The sequence below is a fragment of the Macadamia integrifolia genome, chromosome 10 (assembly GCF_013358625.1).
Source record: "Macadamia integrifolia cultivar HAES 741 chromosome 10, SCU_Mint_v3, whole genome shotgun sequence".
Classification (NCBI taxonomy): Eukaryota; Viridiplantae; Streptophyta; class Magnoliopsida; order Proteales; family Proteaceae; genus Macadamia; species Macadamia integrifolia.
Genome location: NC_056566.1, coordinates 10,197,370 through 10,212,818, shown reverse-complemented (window position 1 = coordinate 10,212,818; position 15,449 = coordinate 10,197,370). Strand labels below are relative to the sequence as shown.

The 15,449-nt window shown below is 38.7% G+C and overlaps 1 protein-coding gene across 1 annotated transcript in view; it reads left to right on the top strand.

The window, feature by feature from the left end:
* The window catches only part of LOC122091639 (O-fucosyltransferase 1-like), a 23,499-nt gene extending 9,689 nt beyond the window's left edge, over positions 1-13,810 (top strand). Inside the window, exons 6-9 of the mRNA XM_042661672.1 lie at positions 7,223-7,346; positions 7,444-7,727; positions 9,724-9,853; positions 12,816-13,810. Of these exons, the coding sequence (XP_042517606.1) occupies positions 7,223-7,346; positions 7,444-7,727; positions 9,724-9,853; positions 12,816-13,427 (1,150 nt within the window). The 3' untranslated portion in view covers positions 13,428-13,810. The remainder of the gene's footprint in view (positions 1-7,222; positions 7,347-7,443; positions 7,728-9,723; positions 9,854-12,815) is intronic.
* Positions 13,811-15,449: the final 1,639 nt, after the last annotated feature.

Here is a 15,449-nt window from a genome sequence, read left to right as displayed (position 1 = left end):
CCGTAGCATGAACAAGAAATAAGATGGGAAAAAAAAAAAAACCAAAAACGTACCTATAGAGGGGGTACGATTGTTCGCCGGAGTAACCTCACCATTGCCGGAGAAGAAAGAAGAAGCCAGAGCAAGATCGAAGGAGTTCCTGGGGGGTACGATTGGTCGCCTGGTTCTTCCTTCCCAAAACCCTTGACTCAAAAGTCCAAACCCTTTGTGAGAATCGTGTTTTGTTTTTTTTGGTGGAGTACTTTGGTTGTTAAAAGTGATCTCATGCATCTCAAGTGCATTCAAGACCATACACCTACCAATCAAAAATTGATATTTGAAATCTATTTAAAATTGTTTTAAAAAAGTATTAAATTCTAAAATGTTCATAAGGCGCCCGTTTTGTGTATAAGGCATCTAAGGTGTCACCTTATAGCGCCTTATCTCATTATGTGGTCGCATTACGTGATACCTTTAATGCGTGCTACTGCCTTACGGCCTTTGGACCACATCAACGCCTTACCAGCGCCTTAATAACTATGGCGCCCACCTAGGCCACCAAGGCGTCTAAGCATTATTTTTTCTCTCATCTTTTCTAACATTATTTAGTATGCTACATATACCTTATATCATCAAAAATCAACATTAAGCCACATCAAGTCCTAAAAAGTCAACATTAAGTCATAAAAAAATCAACATTTAGAGAAATATCTTTGTTCCCTAATAAGTTTGACTAGTCAAATGATTTTACTCTTAGATGAGATTTTTTGTATCAAGGTAGAGCATAAATCTAGATTTCCCAAAAATCCAGCGTTCTGATTTATATTTGAAGGACTTATGTTCCAATGAAACCTTATTTGGTGTGCGCGAATGCTTTTTAAAATTGGCCTGAATGGAAATAAATTTTTAGACATCAAAACAAAATATTATTTTACAGTACTTTTGGTTTTTAGTGATGTTATATCACAATAAGGTCTATGAAATTTTTAGATTTGAGAAAACCCCTAGCATTTGAAAGTTGAAAATCGCCCCCTAAATCGAAAATTCAGTTCTTTGTTATTAAACAGAAGAGTTGACCTTTTATCCTTTTGGAATTTTTATTAGATTCCTTTGAGGGGGTAGACCTCGACCCAATGATAAGGTTGCTCTATTTCGACCTAGTGGTCGCGGGATCCAGTCGGGAAATAGCCTCTCTATGAAGCGGGGGTAAGGCTGCTTACATTATGGCCCTCCTCAAACCCCACAATGGCAGGAGCCTCATGCATTAGGTACACCCTTTGCCATTTTATTAGATTCATTTGGGAAAATTTGCTTATTTATGAATAATATATTTACTAAGTGAAATAACTAGTTGGGATAAATAAGTGCCAAACCTGGTTCGATACAATTTCGAGCCTAGCTAGGGGGCGACAATCACCTATACCCCAAAAAAACCACCCGGACCACCTTGATAACTATTCTTGTTACATTGCAAGGATTTGTATACACCATAGAGGGTGAAATGATCAAATCGAAAAAAAATGTATAATGCCGAGTGGAAGATCTTAAACCAAACAGGCATTAGATTTATCTGACAAATTCTAGATGAAATAGTTTTCCATCTCGTATCTATAGAAACATCGGCGTGTTTACTGTGGAAGAAATTAGAAGGGTTGTACAGAAGGAAGAATGCTGGCAACAAAACCTTATGGTTTTGCAGTTCTAGCAAAACCATTATGTTAGTTAAACATTTGCGTACGGTGACCAAACAAACGGCCACCCATGCCACCTGTACTTCCACCCAAAAAAGGACAACATGTGAGAGTGACTGTTAGGAATAACCCCACACCAGCTAACTCTGGGACAGTTGCCAAAGCATCGCCTAGGCAACGATGCTTTTTTTTTTTGGGGGGGGGGACCTTGGGTTCCACGCCTGATTATATTGAACACCTTGGTATTTTTTATTATTATATAAGATTAAATTCATTTTTCTAATACTTTGATTAGGTTTGTGTAGAATGTTTATATACAGTGTGATGCGTGGGATCATGCCTTTGTATTAAAATACAAAAAATAAAACAAAAATGTATGCACTTCCACCTCGCAACCTCATAGTGGTCAGGACTTTACTCGACAATGCAAACCTAATGCAAACCACATGCACCAATATTGGGAGCATAAAACGTAGGCAATCGCGAGTGCTTGGATCAGGATTATCTACACAATCTATGGCACGCACGACACATTGAATAAGTCAGATGGTCTAGTGAAGCGCGGTGTACGATGCTCAAGGCACTAAGCCAACCATACGAAGCGTGATGAAATCTTTTCCGTAAGGGTTCTAAGCCTTCAGGTGTGCCTTCATGGGAGACCTTCTTTTAGAATCTGTTGAAGGGCCGCACCTTAGCCGCTCAAATTTCAATACAGTGTATGCCAGTGTACTCTATTCAATGCACCTAACCACTCAGAATGCCCAAAAGGGTATCTAAGCTATAACTTCCTCAATATAATGAATTTTTTTTAGTGTGGATTGAACTTAAATGCCCGTGAAAGAATGGCGCATCATGAGAAACACCTATTGAGGAAAAACTGGCAGTATCCTCCTTAAAATTTTGAAAACTCTCCCGATTTGCTTCTTTTCGGCAAGACTTTACGGAAATCATTGTAACATCCTCGTATGGTATCGAAACGACACAATTCTAATTCCATTGAAAGATGACACATAGAACTACAAGTTTCTATTATACTTCTCCTTCCAATTCTTCCATCTGGCTTGCCCAATTTGACTCCAAAGTGGATGCAAATGCACGAACCTATGAAATATTTAATCAAACTGCGAGGCACCTTCACCTAATGCTGCCACAAGCTGTCAATGACTGTATAGTAATACACTGCCAAATGAAATCATACAGACCCTGATGCCTTAGTACACTGCCAAACACTGTCGGACTGAACCTGACCTATCTTCGTTGTCGACTTGCTGTTTAACTTCTCCGGAGATGCCAAAATACATGTGCATCACACTAATATCATTAGAACACAGCCTAATATCACCACATAGTTGCCATCAATGACAACCCAAAATCTAGTTGACCCACAATCTCCCCCTTTGGAATTGTTGGCAACTCTCTCCAAACAGTCAGTCTAATCTGCACTTCTCTCCCCCCTTTGACAAGAAGTACAAAGGGTGACAACACTGCGCTATATGGAAGCACCCCCCCTGCATGGACTCTCCTATAGGAGTGCTCACCGCATCTTCTTATCCTATAGGAAGTGATGTTTTTATGCTCACTCACCTACTCCCCTTGCACACATACTCTATATTGTGCTCATGGTGTGATAACTCCAAGTTTGTCTCTAAGTGCTTCAAAGTTGTCCCCTTGACTGAGCATGCACTTGTCTTCACTAACTTCGGAAAGAAGGTATAAGTTGCCAGTTGTCCTTGACCTTTGATCCACTGCCTTCCATTCTTAGACTTCTTGCTCACACAACCATATTTGGTGAACAGAACTGCATGGCCTATATCACATATCTGACTCACACTCAGAAGATTGAGCTTCAGTTCACTGACGTATAAGACATTGTTTAACTTTATTATACCCTTGTCCAAGTTGACTGTACCTCTGGGTTTAATCTTGGATCCATCATTTCCAACTTTCACTTTCCACCTTCAACATGATCTGACTTTAGAAATCTACCTCTGTCACCTGTCATGTGAGTGGAGGATCCAGTGTCAAGAATCCATGGTGATGGATTATTGGGTGCCTTGAAATTTGTCTAACAATTAGAGACTTCTTCTTGTCCCCTTTCGTCCTTTTTCTCAACCCAAACTGTTTTATCCGTCAATGTAATGGGCGTCCATGATTTGTCTTCAACTGGATCTTCTGTCTTTGACCTTCCTTGATTCTTCTTCAGATTTCTTCTAGGATGCCTCTGTGAGGGAAGTATGGTTTTGCAGTTCTAGCAATATATCCATGCTTTTGACACCGGTGTTATTCCACATTCTCCGATGTTAGTGGAGCATATTTGTTCTTGCATATGAAGTTCACAGGCTTGACCTGCCTTCTGCATTTAGCTAACCTGTGACCAAAAGAATTGCAATCATTAAAGTAACCATGTCTCTGCCTAGAATATCTTCCATAGCCCTTGGCCCTTTGATGATTGAATGTGATGAAACCATCTCTGTCAACCCTCTTCATTGTGGACTTTTCAGCATTTGAGTTCTTTTTCTCATTGACAACTTCACTTAATTTTTAGCAATGCCCTTTCTTTTGTCTTCACATTTCCTGTTGAACCTCATTCTACAAAACCAATACCAGACTTCAATTGAGGCAACCTCTAAAAGCTGAGAATTTCATCCAATATGGTTCCCTTTCATAATATTTGGCAGTGTACTACATGGTTATATAGTCATTTGCAATTTGTGTCAGCATCAAGTGAAGACCCATCACAGTTTGATTGAAGATTTCATAGGTTCACGCAGTTGCATCCACTTTGGGGTCAAATTGGGTAGGCCAAACGGAAGAATTGGAAGAGGAATATACTGGAAACTTGTAGTGCTTCGTGTTATCTTTCCAACGGAACAGGAATCACGCCATTTTGATGCTGAACGATGAAGTTACAGAGATTGGGAGAGTTTTCAGTATTTTGCAGAGGCTACTGCCAGTTTTTTTCTGACAATATCTTGTGATGCACCATTCCTTCAAGAGCACAGAAGTTCAAACCGTGCTAAAAAATTCATTACATTGAGGAAGTTATGCCCAGATATACTATCGGGCATTTTGATTGGCTGAGTTCACACTGGCATACACTGGATCAAAATTTGAGTGGCTAGTTTCAACCATGTCAACAGACTCCAAAAGAAGGGATCTGATGAAGGCGTGCCTGAAGGTGCAGAACACCAACGAAAAAGATTCTGTTAGGCTCTGTTTGGTTGGCTTGGCTCATCGAGCATCATATGTCATGATTCATTGGAACATCCGACTTATTCAATGTGTCGTGCGCACCACAGATTGCATAGACGATCCTGATCCAAGCGCCCATGGTTGCCTGCATTTTATGCTCCCAATCTGTTTGTTTATTGTTGAGAAACCCTAAATCAATGATGTACTGGGTTAGGATATGATTTTTTATTCGATTTTGTAAGCCTAGCAAGTAGGGGCTTGTCTATGATGTATGGTTAGCAGTCAAGAATGGATACACTCCAAAAGAAGACAACTGACTCAACTAAAAAAGAAGTGTGAGAATGACTCAAAGGCAATCAACACATTACTGAGCTCTTTGGTGGATAAGTTTGCATGGGTTATCAGTTGTACTACATCAAAGGAAATTTGGGGCAAATTGGGGAGTGTTCATAAAGTTGATGACAAGATCGGAGAAGCCAAGCTGCAACATCAAAGAGCACAATTTGAAAGCCTGAAGATGTCAGAAGGAGAGACAGTTGAGAGCTACATCAATCAAAGGGTAGGTGAACAGGTCAAGGATGCAATGGTGGTGAAGATAATTCTAAGGTCTTTGCTAGATCTCTTCAACTCTAAAATGATAGAAGAATCCAAAGATCTGAATTCCACAAGTTCAGATGAATTGTATGGCACAGTAACTGGATATGAGATGAGGAAGGGGAAGGTAAAACCCACAAAGAAAGAAGCTGCATTCAAGGCCATGAAGAAATTGAAGATAAGCAAGAGAGTGGATCTGAAGACTCTGATGAAGAACTAATAGCCTAACTAGCTAGAAAGTTCATGAAGGGAAGAGGAAAGTATTTGGTAAAATTTCCCTTAAAATGCTTCAACTGTGGAGGCATTGGACATTTACATCAAAGTGTCGAAAGAAAGGCAAGTCAAATGACTCAGATGAAGACATCCATGGGACAAAGCCAAGAAAGGTAAGGAGAAGTTTGTTCCTAGAAAAGACAACTATTAAGTAAAGAGGGTTAATTTCAAGGAGCAATACTTTTTCAGAAGAAACATCAGAAGGTGAAGATTCATATAATGAAGAATGTGATGTGCTTTTCATGGCACTTGGAAGTAAAAGTCACCACAAGACTACTGAAGAGTCTTACAAGGAAAAGGAGTCAAAGGCAAAATATGATCTTGAAGTTGAATTATATACTGCACTAAAAGAACTCAAGGTGGTGAGATAGAAGAGCAAGCAGTTTGAAAATCAGCTTGAAGAATCAGAAGAATTGGTCATTCAACTGAAGCTTACTGTTGTAGAAATAGAGAAGATAATTGAAGACATAAGTAGCAGTCTATCCTTGAAGGCAAATGAGTGCAACACATTCGAAGAGGAGATTGTTATGTTGAGGCCAAAGCTTAAGAAGCTACAAGAGAATGACTGGATGCCTCAGTAACACTGCCAAACACTGTTCAAACTGAAACTGACCTGTCTGCACTGCCGACTTGCCGTCTGACTTCTACAGAGCTGCCAAAACACTTGAAAATCACCCGAACGTCATCTGAACGCCACCAAATATCACCACGTATTTGCCAACAATGACAACCCTAAATCCAGTTGACCAACAGGATCCTTTTCCTTTTTCTGAAATTTGGTAATTCGTTACTGATTAATTTCTAAATCCAGGAGCAAAAATAATTCATCTGCTCCTATAATCAAGCACAAGTCCTCTGGTAGTCTGTGTTTTACCACTTCCATCTATAAAGGTTGATGTTGTGGAATTTAATCAGCATCACATTTTGATATTCATATCCTTTTCTTTTTCTGAATTTGGTTAGTCATCATTAACTCGTGTCTCCTTTTTAAACTTTTTACGTGAAAATTCATTAGAATAACTTATTTTTTTTATTTTCTATCATTTTAGCACACATTTCTTATCATATGATATAACTCCACGTACTGATTTGGGTCTGTCCTAATTTGTTTTTCTTTCAGCCTATCCGACATTTTCGATTTTGGCTTTTATGGTCTGCTTTGTGGCTTATTTTTATTTTCCTGAGTATGATTGCTGTTTTTTTTCTTTCTTTTTTTTTTTTTTTTAATAATTGAGGGGCGGGGGGTTACCCCCGAAGCCCGAAGTAGCAGTCTGGCAAAAAAACTCGTCTGCATTTGTTACACAGCTTAGCTGTACATCGTGCATCGATTTTCCATCTTAATAGAACATCATGTATTGTTTGGTTTTGGGTGCAAAGCTACTTGCTAGAGAAATTGAACTCTTTGATTTATTATATCTTACTTACACTAAGCAGATATTTTCCTTTTTCACTGTACCCCATGAATTTAATTGTGACTTCTATGCTACATCCAGTGGTTTCCGTGGTGTCTATGATGTTGAGCATTTCATCAATACACTTAGATTTGATGTACGGATTGTGGAAAGCCTTCCTGAAATTCATAAAAATGGGAAGACTAAGAAGATGAAAGCTTATCAGGTTAGATTTTATTTGGTTTTGTTTTATTCATAAGATAGTTAATTTAGGTTCTGGTTTTCAATAGATTCTTGATCTTCCTATTTTGCTCTTGTTTCAGCTTCGTCCCCCAAGAGACGCACCCATTACTTGGTATACAACAGTTGCTCTGGAGAAGATGAAGGAACATGGTGCTATTTATCTCACTCCCTTTTCACATCGTTTGGCTGAAGAGATTGACAACGCAGAATACCAGCGGTTGAGGTGTAGGGTGAATTACCACGCCCTCAGGTTTAAGCAAAATATTATGAAATTAAGCAGTGCAATAGTCAATAAACTTCGGGCACAGGGCCATTTCATGGCAATTCATCTTCGGTTTGAGATGGATATGCTTGCATTTGCTGGGTACGTTGTCATTATGAACCATCTTTTTTTTTATGTGAAGGATTGCTGTGTGGGTGGAAACCACAAATTCAGTAATTGGGTGATGCCATGGTTCGATTCTAAACTTATACCCACATTTCTTATTGATCTAAAGAAAAAGTTCACAATACTAGAGGGGGGGGGGGAGGAAATGAGGTTATTTCAGAAAATGTTCACTCTGCTGCCTCTAAAAAAAATGACCATTTTATAGAGTTACAGAATTGCTGTTTGTCCCTTCTGCCTTGGATTTCTTGGGTTCTAAACTTCCTTAGGTTTGTCAGAGTTTGAGGATGAGGTCATATCATTAATAGAATTCTTAAATCATCATTGTTTCCTCCTACCAGCAGGATTACAGCATATGATGTCTTGAACATTATGGTACTTTGTCATCCAAATGTATGTCTTTTGCCATTTGTGAGAGACTTTGATCTTGTATCTTTTATGCTCTCCAAATTAAAATTAATAGATTTGCTTTTGAGTATGTCATGGATGGAACCCTAATGTGCTAATCTACTGCCAATATAAATTTGGAGCTAGGTCTCTAATAATGGAAAATCTTGTAGTTTCTTTTTTCCAAATTCCAACTCCAAAGTACTTTATGTTTTTGCCATCAATACAAACCCAGAAGTTTGCCTCTTTTTCCAAAAGGTGTGTGATTATCAATATGAGGTCAAAGATATTCACTTGGGAGAATCCAATTCATAATGAAGAGACTCAGGAAATGGTACTAAGTTCGGTGGCAAAACAACAACTGCCTAGTGTAGTTGGTGAGCTGTGGTGTGCAAAAAACCCATGCTCACCAGGAGGTCTCAAGTTCGAACCTCTTGGCTGTTACCTACTTCCCTTCCTACCTATCAAAAAAAAAAAAAAGTTCGGTGGCAAATTGACGTTGCATAAACATATGGTTAACTGGTTCTATATTAGAAGCATGGAAGCATTGCCATTCACATTACTAGCAAATCAACCCTGGTTTCTTCTGTGATTGAATTATTCTTTGAATCTTTTTCCATTAAAAACTGTCAGTGTGAAATAGTATGTATATGAGGTAAGGATTGATATATCAATATCACACATGAACATGGGTTTGTGAAATATGGCAAGCACTGAAAATCTGTGATGCTGATACATTTGAAGCCATTGATGTTTCCATGGCTTTAGATACATTTTTGTGATAAATAATATATTTTATTAAATGAAAGTGAAACACAATACTAGAGTACAGAAACATCAGCACCAATTGACAGCAGTTGGGGACACAGACCAAGCAATTACATAATGGGGTGGGGGCTTAGATAGAGAGACTCCCTGGTAACTTCTTGTGTAGCCTACTCATCAGCAAGAGAGTTGGCTGAACGCATCTTCCTAATGAAAGAAAATTCATGGTTTATACCAAGCGATCTAGCTCTGCAGATGAAATGCATATATCTCCATGGGCTATGACTTTGTAGAAGAATCCAGCCAATCATTAATTTGGAATTGCCTCAATGATTGACTGTAATTACCTACGTTGAAGGGAAATTGCAATCGCCACTTTTAGCTCTGCAGTTTCATACGCAATAAGATCTAAGAATGTTTGAAACTGAAGCTTAATGATCACGAAATATCCCTCCTACCCCAGCTGGCCTGGGTTACCAATACAACGGGGGAGGATTCCACATATAATGAACTGAAGATTGATGAGGATTAGACTGCACCACAAGATCCCATTCCTCATCAAAACATCCAAATGACAACTCAGAAAGCATTTTAGTTCCAGCCCTTCTTGCTGAACTCACTATGGCTTTAGATACTTTAAATCCTGCCTTAACATATGATATGAATGATTCTTCTTGTTTAAAGGATATTTTTGAAGTTTAAGTATAAAATGAAATCAAGTTTAGTGAAATTATGAACAGAAGGAATGGCTTTCCTTGTGTTTTTATGCGTTTTGATGACTGCTTTCCGTGTGTTCTCTCGGTCTGATGTTGAAAACTTACAGGTGCTTTGAAATATTTACACCTGAACAACAAAAAATATTGAAGAAATACCGGAAAGAAAATTTTGCGGAGAAAAGACTGGTTTACAATGAAAGAAGAGCTATTGGAAAATGTCCATTAACTCCAGAAGAGGTAAATCTCTCTTGTTAATCATCCGGCAAATTTAGTTAAGAAATTTCACTAGACCACTAGAGAGACCGAAAGGGGATATGGATGTTTTTTTCAAATTTCAAGCACTTTCCTTTGTTTTATATTGTAGGTTTCTCATTCAGTTAGCTGCTTGATGGTGTAGATCTCCTTAACCTGTGTTTAGTTAACTATAGCTGACCTCTGATGAACTGTGCACTGCACATTGACCCACTAATCTCAGTTTCCTTCCCGACTAATCAAGTGAGGTGGAGAAAGAAGGAAACACCAATCTGTATCGCATTGTATCCGGCTACTCATTTGTTTAAGCATAAAAAAAAAATTGATCCCTATCTTATTGCTAGTTGGTTGTCCCAGCAAAACTTCCTAGGAGGTCAAATTTCATATGGATTTTCCCCATCTTCCATTCCAACTAAAGGTCATTAGGATGAATAACCCCAATAATTGACTGTCTTGCGAAACCAGCAGGTGTAAATGTTTCTGTTTTTCAATACTAATCTCCCTTCTCTCAACCTGTCTCGTCTATTTCTCTCAAAATAATAGTATTTTCTCTTCTCCCATTTCCTCTCAACTAATTGATTCTTTTCCAGTTCCACCCACAACCACAAAAATAAAGAGTCACCACGAGAGAAGTTGTTTGTCAATGTATCAGGCCTTTGGAATCTGCCTTAGCATTGAAACTCTGTAAGCCTTCTTTGAGTTCAATCAGGATTATCTATAACCATTGAGTTGGTGCCAATCATGTGAATACCAGCATGGGCATGGGGTTGAAGTGGATCTGAATTATTATCATATGCGAAATGAATCCTTACCCGTCGAGTATGTATTGATTTGTGACACAGAGGGGTCCATACTATCACGTTTGAATTCTTTGAATCTCTTGTCTGCAACAGGGCAGATCCATGACGATGTGATTTTCATATCCCTCCTTTGTGTGACTTAGCCAGAAACTCCCCTTCTGATTGCTCTGATTCTTTTTCTTACTCTTTATCTTCCATTCTGCTTTCCCTTGTCTCTGTATTACAAATATTATTATTGACAGTTTTTACTCTTCCATTACAGTTTTCTCAAGCTACACAAATTCTTTTTTCTTTTTCTTTTTTTTCTTTTTTTTTTGGGGGGTGGAGGTGGTTTGTTTCTCCTTAAATGGGTTTGGGTTTAAAGTGGAAAGGGAGAGGAACTATGGCAGCTTCAACATATTGTTGTTGCTTACAGTCCTACTTAATCTTCTTTATATCTCTATTGGTCTTGACAAGTGAGTCCCCACCTTCAAGGACCTAAATGTTCTATTGATTCAACAATCCAATGCCCAACACCTTAAACAGGAACAAATTGATCATAGTGTTGTTTGTTGCTCTCATCAGCCCAGTCACTGCTTTGCTTACTGATTCCATCATCTCTGCAACAAAACGACAGATTGGGAACTCCAAGCAGCAGTTACCGTCCTTGGTGTACTGAACATTTTCTGAGAATAAATCCACCTGAGAAGCTTGTAAGATATTTTCATTAATTAAACTGGAAGCATTCTCCAAGGAGGGTTGGAATCATTTCATTGATCTCACTTGAGTCTTCCATTTTGACATCTTAAAATAAGTCCTTCAAGAAATCTCCTTCCTAATTAGATTGAGTCCCTCCGCCTTTTTTTTTTTTCTACTGCTTTGATGATGCAGCTTTTTAAGTTGGTACAAGTGCATGGGTGTTCATCCCAGAAAGTGATTGAAACCAATCTTCATTGGGAAAAATTTGCTAACGTGCTTCCCTATCAAGATTTTTTATTTTTTATTTTTTGTGTGTGTTGGGGGGGGTGTCGTGCCAGAAGAAGTAAACTCATATACAATTTCTTAGGATATTGAACTATTTATTTATGTGGTCTTCTATATTCTTGGGTATGCTAGTTTCCTTCATTTGATTGGCCATGTATAGCAAGGTTCCTTCAATGGGGTTTCTTGCCATCTTCGTTTTAATCATATTCCAGAAAAGAAAAGACTTAGATCTGGTAAATGTTCTTATGTCCTAAGGTTCAAAGGCTACATTCCCCGCCATAGCTTCACCACCTGCCAGGTCTTCCCCAACTGCCTTCCCACGTAATCCTACCTCATATACCGTCACATACAGGTTCCTCCGGCCTGTTGTCTGTGCTAGAATGGCAACGAAGATGTTGACCATATGTTCTTCTCCTGCTCCTTCTCCTCCACCATCTGGAAAAAAGTTCTCAGCCACTGTTGGCCTTCTAGTAGGAGAGTTCTCCCTCTCAGTTGGGAACGGATCTGGGTTGATATGACATTCCAGGGCTCCACCATCTACGACATTGCTAGAAACCTACTTTATGTGCTACCATTAAACACCTCTCTATGGAGTGGAATTTTCTTAGATAGACTTCCAACTCTCTCTTTTATGACAAGATTTGGAATGCCATCTACTTCGACGTTAGCATCAAGCTTGCCTAGCTCTCCCACCGCTCAGTCAAAGATTTCCCAAGGAACAAGCTCACTGTTTTCTCCTAGGGCCTCCCTCTTTCGATCATACCTCCTGCTCCACCCCCCCCGCGCCCCCCGCTGCCCGCTGGATTGTATCCCCGTGTAGTGCCCCCCTTTTTTTGGGCTTCGCCTTTTGGTTTGCCTCCTTGTGAGGCTCCCCTCCCCCCTCTCTTCTCTCCTCCCCTCCTTGTTGTATATTCTTCTCCTTTAGTATATTTTATTCATCCAGAAAAAAAATGTTCTTATGTATTTATTCTAGGTAAAAGGTGTTCAGGACTGCAGGATGTCTATTATCACTTGGCTTTTTTTTTTTGGTTAATAATTATCATCACTCGACTTACAGGCTGCATTTGGTGCTCCTTTTGAACATTCAACATCGAAGCAACTATTGAAAATGCCAATCCTAGTATTTTAATATTGCTTAGCTGTTAAACTTGAAATCACCGCTCTAAAGAGTTTTCTCTGTGCAGGTTGGTCTCATCCTGCGTGCTATGGGATTTGACAATTCCACCCGTATATACCTTGCAGCAGGTGATCTCTTTGGTGGACAGCGCTTCATGAAGCCTTTCAGGGCCCTATTTCCTCGACTCGAGAACCACAGCACGGTAGGTCCTGCAGACGAACTGGCAGAGAACACCCGGGGTCTGTTGGGCTCCGCTGTGGATTACATGGTTTGTCTTCTGTCTGACATTTTCATGCCGACATATGATGGCCCTAGCAACTTTGCCAATAATCTCATGGGCCACCGTCTCTACTATGGCTTCCGGACCACTATCCAACCTGACAGGAAAGCTCTTGCCCCAATCTTTATTGATAGAGAAAATGGCCGGACAGCTAGTTTTGAAGAAGCTGTTAAGCGTGTGATTTTCAAATCCAAATTTGGTGGGCCCCACAAGCGAATTCAACCTGAGTCATTCTACACGAATTCATGGCCTGAGTGTTTCTGCCAAACATCAGCACAGAACCCTGCTGATAAGTGCCCACCTGATAATGTCTTGCAAGTTCTTGATAACCGGTTGCAAAGTGAAGGGACTGATTTTGCTGAATCCATGAATATATCAAATTCTATGGCTGTGAAATAAGTTGGGATTTCAAGTGGTTCATCATTCTTTTCCATGGGGAGGCAATCTTAAACTGCAGAATTGTTAATGGCAGGTCACTCCCGTCAGTTTCAACCTTTCAGGTATCCTTTTACCTGGGGGGGTTATATAGTGGTTAAGAGTATTTGGCGAAATAGGATTTTGGAATCTTAAAGGAGCTAATGCAGGAATTGCTTGTATTTTGTACCATAGAGAAAGTCTTACCTTGTACCTCATTCTTTCATAACCAATAGGAGTGAAGAAAACCTTTTTACGACGGAAATTCTGTATATGTAGACAATAGTGTGAGAGATGTATCTTGTAATGATAATGGAATTGAATCAGTTTGGAAAGAAAGAAAGAAAGAAAAAAAAGTTTCAAAATCATGATTGTGTATCTAGAGATTTATCATATTTGTTAATTATATTTTTGAGATGTAATTTTGATTTTACTTCAAATCAATGGGATTTGGTTGCAAACAAAGTATAATAACTAAATTTGAAATGTTTTGGAAAGAGTCATTTATTCACATGAGATTATGATTACAAATTTTTCTTTTTCTATTTTGGTATTGATTTGATTTCACTTTCCTTTTTTTTATTTTCCTTGCAAACACAGATTCTAAGGGGTTGACCGAGTGAGAAAGTCTACTGGGAAAAATAACAAAACATTTGTCATTAAAGCAGGACGTGTGTATTGCAATCTTATTTTCACTTTTTTTTAATATTAATCGTCCATTTAAGTTTAGATTAATCTAAACCATCTATTAGTTTTTTATATTGTAACTGTTTCCTAGTTTTTAGGGTGGAGAGATGACAGATGTAGTTACTTAACTTGTCTAATATTTTTTTATATAAATAAATAAATAAAAAATAAAAATCCAATATAAGCGGACTTCTCCTTTTTTCTTTAACGTTGTTCCTTCTTTCTACAGCCGTCATCATCATCCTCTCTCTCTCTCTCTCTCAAAATAGGATGAGATAAGAAAAAAAATCAACATAATTATTTTCAGGCACTGAGCATATGAGAGACTTGGCCACACATATCTAAATACCATGTTTATATATTAATCATCAGGGAATGGATTTGGACAGTAAAGTTTGCATGTATGGCAAAAGACAAATTTAAATTTATAAAGTAAACAAAGCTGTCGAATATCTAGGATTTTATTATTACTTATTGGATAGATATTATTAACCTATGAGAATTTACCATGGATGCAAATCTTCACAGAAATTGGTAAACAAAACTTCAACTAGACTAGAGAGCGGCGAAAAAGGAAGAAGAAAGAAGGAACAACCTTGAAGAAGAAGCAGGAGAGAGAAAAAGAGAGGATCAAGATTTCTAAGCGGAATGAAAGGAGGAGTCTGCTAATATTGGGATTTTTATTATTTATTTATTTAAATATTAATAATATTAAACAGAGTTGTAAACACGTGCCAATCATATCACTTACGTGAACATTCACCGAGCTCCGAACGTTCCGCATTCCTATTTTTTTGCACATACCGCGACCATTTTGCCTTAAGTAAACATCACTCCCCTCCTTTGAATTAAGGCGAATATCAATTGGACTTACCACCTTTGTGAAAATATCAATTTCCCCCCCCCCCTTACAAGAAAAAGATGCTATCTAATAGCCTCCAATCGTTAATTCTGGCTGTTAAGTCAAGTTAAATTTTTCATAATTCCCAAAATACCCTCTTAAACATGAAATACCTATTATACCCTTAATGAAATAAATCCCTCCCTTTCTCTATGAACTCTATTGAACCCTATCGCCCCTCTTCTTCTCTATCTCTATTGATCCATTCCCGTTTGAGTTTGATGGCGGTTGGCGAGTCTTTGACTAAAGCTCAATACCCCCTAACCCTCCCACTTCTCCATCTCTGTTTATCGGCCTTAAAATCGAAGCCATTGTCATCAAAGAATCGCTCACCGAAAGCCCATGAGAACTCTTGCCTGAGATCCGGGTACGAGCTATAGCTCCTCCTCAAACGAACCGCATTCGTTGAAATAGAAGAA